Source organism: Notothenia coriiceps, unplaced genomic scaffold, assembly GCF_000735185.1.
Source record: "Notothenia coriiceps isolate Sejong01 unplaced genomic scaffold, NC01 NC01_scaffold00011851, whole genome shotgun sequence".
In the NCBI taxonomy this organism is placed as follows: Eukaryota; Metazoa; Chordata; class Actinopteri; order Perciformes; family Nototheniidae; genus Notothenia; species Notothenia coriiceps.
In genome coordinates this window covers 186,449-189,218 of record NW_011344552.1, presented here as the reverse complement: position 1 = coordinate 189,218, position 2,770 = coordinate 186,449, and the positions used below count along the sequence as shown (strand labels likewise).

The window sequence follows — 2,770 nt, the reverse complement described above, 5'->3', positions numbered from 1 at the left end:
TGCTGCAGCAGCGTCCCTCGCTTGCACGCAAGCTGCTCCAAGTTTAGCAGTAAAACAAACTGGTGGTGTGACCAATGGCCATTTACATGTATTAGATACTACTGTACTATTATTAGCATTAGTCTATATTTTGTTGAAACTAAGCCAGAAAAAAAAAAACATGAATAATAATAAAGATACATAAAATAAATCGATTTTAAAAATAATATTTTGATGTATGGAAGGGAACTGGTAACGAATATTCGAAATAATCACTGGCATCCCTAATATAGTATACTATAAAGTATTAGTGTGATAATGTTATACAGTTTTACGGAATATTGTTCGGCTACCTAATTAGGAAAAGACCATGATTATGGAAGAACGTTAAGCTTGAACTTAACTTAACTGTAACTTAACTTAACTTAACTTAACTGTACTTAACTTGAGAACTTAACTTAACTGTAACTTAACTGGTAAGCTTAACTTTAAAGATCACATTTATGGGTCCATAAAGAACATTGGTATGTCAGCCACTTTTGAATGCATACAGTACATTAATTCCAAGTCAAGTGCATTTTCTTTTCTCTGTAGGATAACTACAACAAAGTGCATTCAGAACAAAGCCAAGGTGCTTTAAAACTGCATAAACATCTAGGCCAGTAGGCCTACAACAAAATATTGTAAATAAAGACTGTAACAGCCAGGCCTTCAACAACAACAAATGCACCTATAAGTTTGGTAACCTAACGTGTTGTTGTGATGACGTAATCAAAACGCGGCGACAAGCACGGCGCGCGACCATGCTCGCGGCTGGCTCACAGCCAACATGTCTGCCGCTTGGAGATATTTCAAAATATCAGAGAAAGAGGCGCGGATTGCGATTTGTAAAAATGTGTTTAGCTGACACTTCTCGAGGGGGTGTAACTGCAAAGACTTTCACCACTTCGGGATTACTCCACCACTTGAAATCAAAACACCCGGATAAATATGCGGCGTATGATCAACGTAACCCTGTTCTCTGACATTCGGTGATATATTTTCGGCCGAAAGGGCCTTTTTAACCATTTTCGGCTGATAATTTTCGGTGGCCGAATATTCGGTGCATCCCTAATTAATATCACCTGTTAATGATAGGTGAACCAATAATCAGGTCTGCACATATTTCACAGCTGCTTCTGATGGCGTTGTTTGTCCTGAAGCTAATAATAATTGGAATGTGATTTTTGTCTTCCAGGGCCGCAAAAACCTTCACCGCCTCCTCCCCTGCTGGACAGCCGGCGATCGCTGGGCGTAAGATCAAGACAGCGGTGCGGCGCAGGAAGTAAAGCCCTGCGGACTCGACTTTAAAGAAGACTTGACTTTGACTTGACTGTATCCCCACTGAAGGCTGAACAGTCCTGGACGGCCTCAGCTAGACAAACACTGAAAGGACTCGGCATGTGAAGAAGGGCAGAGGCTCGGTGCCGCGTTGTGCTCGGGCTGGACGGCGGGCGGGTGTTTGAGCTGAAGGCTGGGTTCAATATTCAAAAGTTTTCACATTTAGCCCGGAGCTGTTGATATGCGAGACAGATCCCACAGGACTTGAAAACAATGTTGACTGAACAATAAAAGTGATTTGGAGAACAACAATCAACCAGGGACCCCCTGCTCAACACGACGAAACAACAAGACGTCATATCTATATTTTGAACACTGGCAAATGTCTGCTAGACTTTAGGCATGACTTTTTGTAATAAAATCACAAAGGCAAAAACTGCAAATCTAAAGAGTTGCGAGTGTTCACAGAATCTTATTAATTAGTATGGGTGAAGTGCAGAGCTGTAGTGAGAGCTGTGCGGGGAATCTCCAGCGGCCATCCGAAAAACTATTAAGACTGCTCCTCTTACGGGAATCTAAGATGCCGCTGGAGATGTAGCCGCGGCGTGCTGTATGTACAGGGATGAGCGTGTAAACTTTGTGGTGAATGCAGTGTGCTTGTTTTTTTTTTTCTCCCCTCTCTTATGTACAGACTTTGAGGTGTGTTTGGTTTATTTGTACATGCTGAGGTTTCGTGATGGTGTGCGTATGAGAACTGAACGAGAGTTATCGCCTGGGCCGCTAGCATAGCCGCGCCACGGGCGAGCAAGCAAATGAATGTTAAAAACAAAAACAAGCGGAGGACGGATGGGGGGTGGGAGAGGGGAGGATGACGCCCTAGTTCAACTCCTTAAGGACTTTGTAAATGCATAGATTCAAAACTCGTTACATGTTTGATTCTTTGGTTCGCTCCACTTCTCTGCTTTTTGTGCCGTCTTGTCTCTCCTTCTTCCTCCTTCATCCTTATACTCTCCTTTTACCTCTCTGCCTCTTCCTCTCTCTCTCTATCTCTTAATTGGCCTTTGAATATTATTATAAAAACCTGTAAATAGTGAAGTTTCTTTTTTAATCTGTGAAGTTGAATTTTTTTTTTTTGTGTTACCAACTCCGCATTCAGCATTTTTGTCTTTAGAATTTATTATGTAAATTCCTATATTCAAAGTTGCCCGAATCCATTTAAAAGGAGCTTAAATGCAAATTGGAGAGCCTTTGATGACTAAAGGTATATTGGCTTTTCTGATCCACTTTTGTTTGGACCAAAACCAGTATTGTACAAAGTATTAAGTATATATTTTTCTATTGCGTGTTTAAATGGACGAGGGTGACTTTGGATGATACGGATGTCAGTTTAATTTTAAAGCCATGATTATTACTGAATGAGTGATAAAATTAAAACCATGGGTAATTACCATCAATAAAACTATAAAAAGAA

At 40.8% G+C, this 2,770-nt stretch overlaps 1 protein-coding gene across 2 annotated transcripts in view; it reads left to right on the top strand.

Moving 5' to 3' along the window:
* Positions 1–2,770, top strand: part of nup153 (nucleoporin 153) — a 17,616-nt gene extending 14,846 nt beyond the window's left edge. For both annotated transcript variants that reach the window (XM_010772978.1, XM_010772977.1), the window contains exon 22: positions 1,217–2,770. In XM_010772978.1, the coding sequence (XP_010771280.1) occupies positions 1,217–1,307 (91 nt within the window). In that variant the 3' untranslated portion in view covers positions 1,308–2,770. The remainder of the gene's footprint in view (positions 1–1,216) is intronic.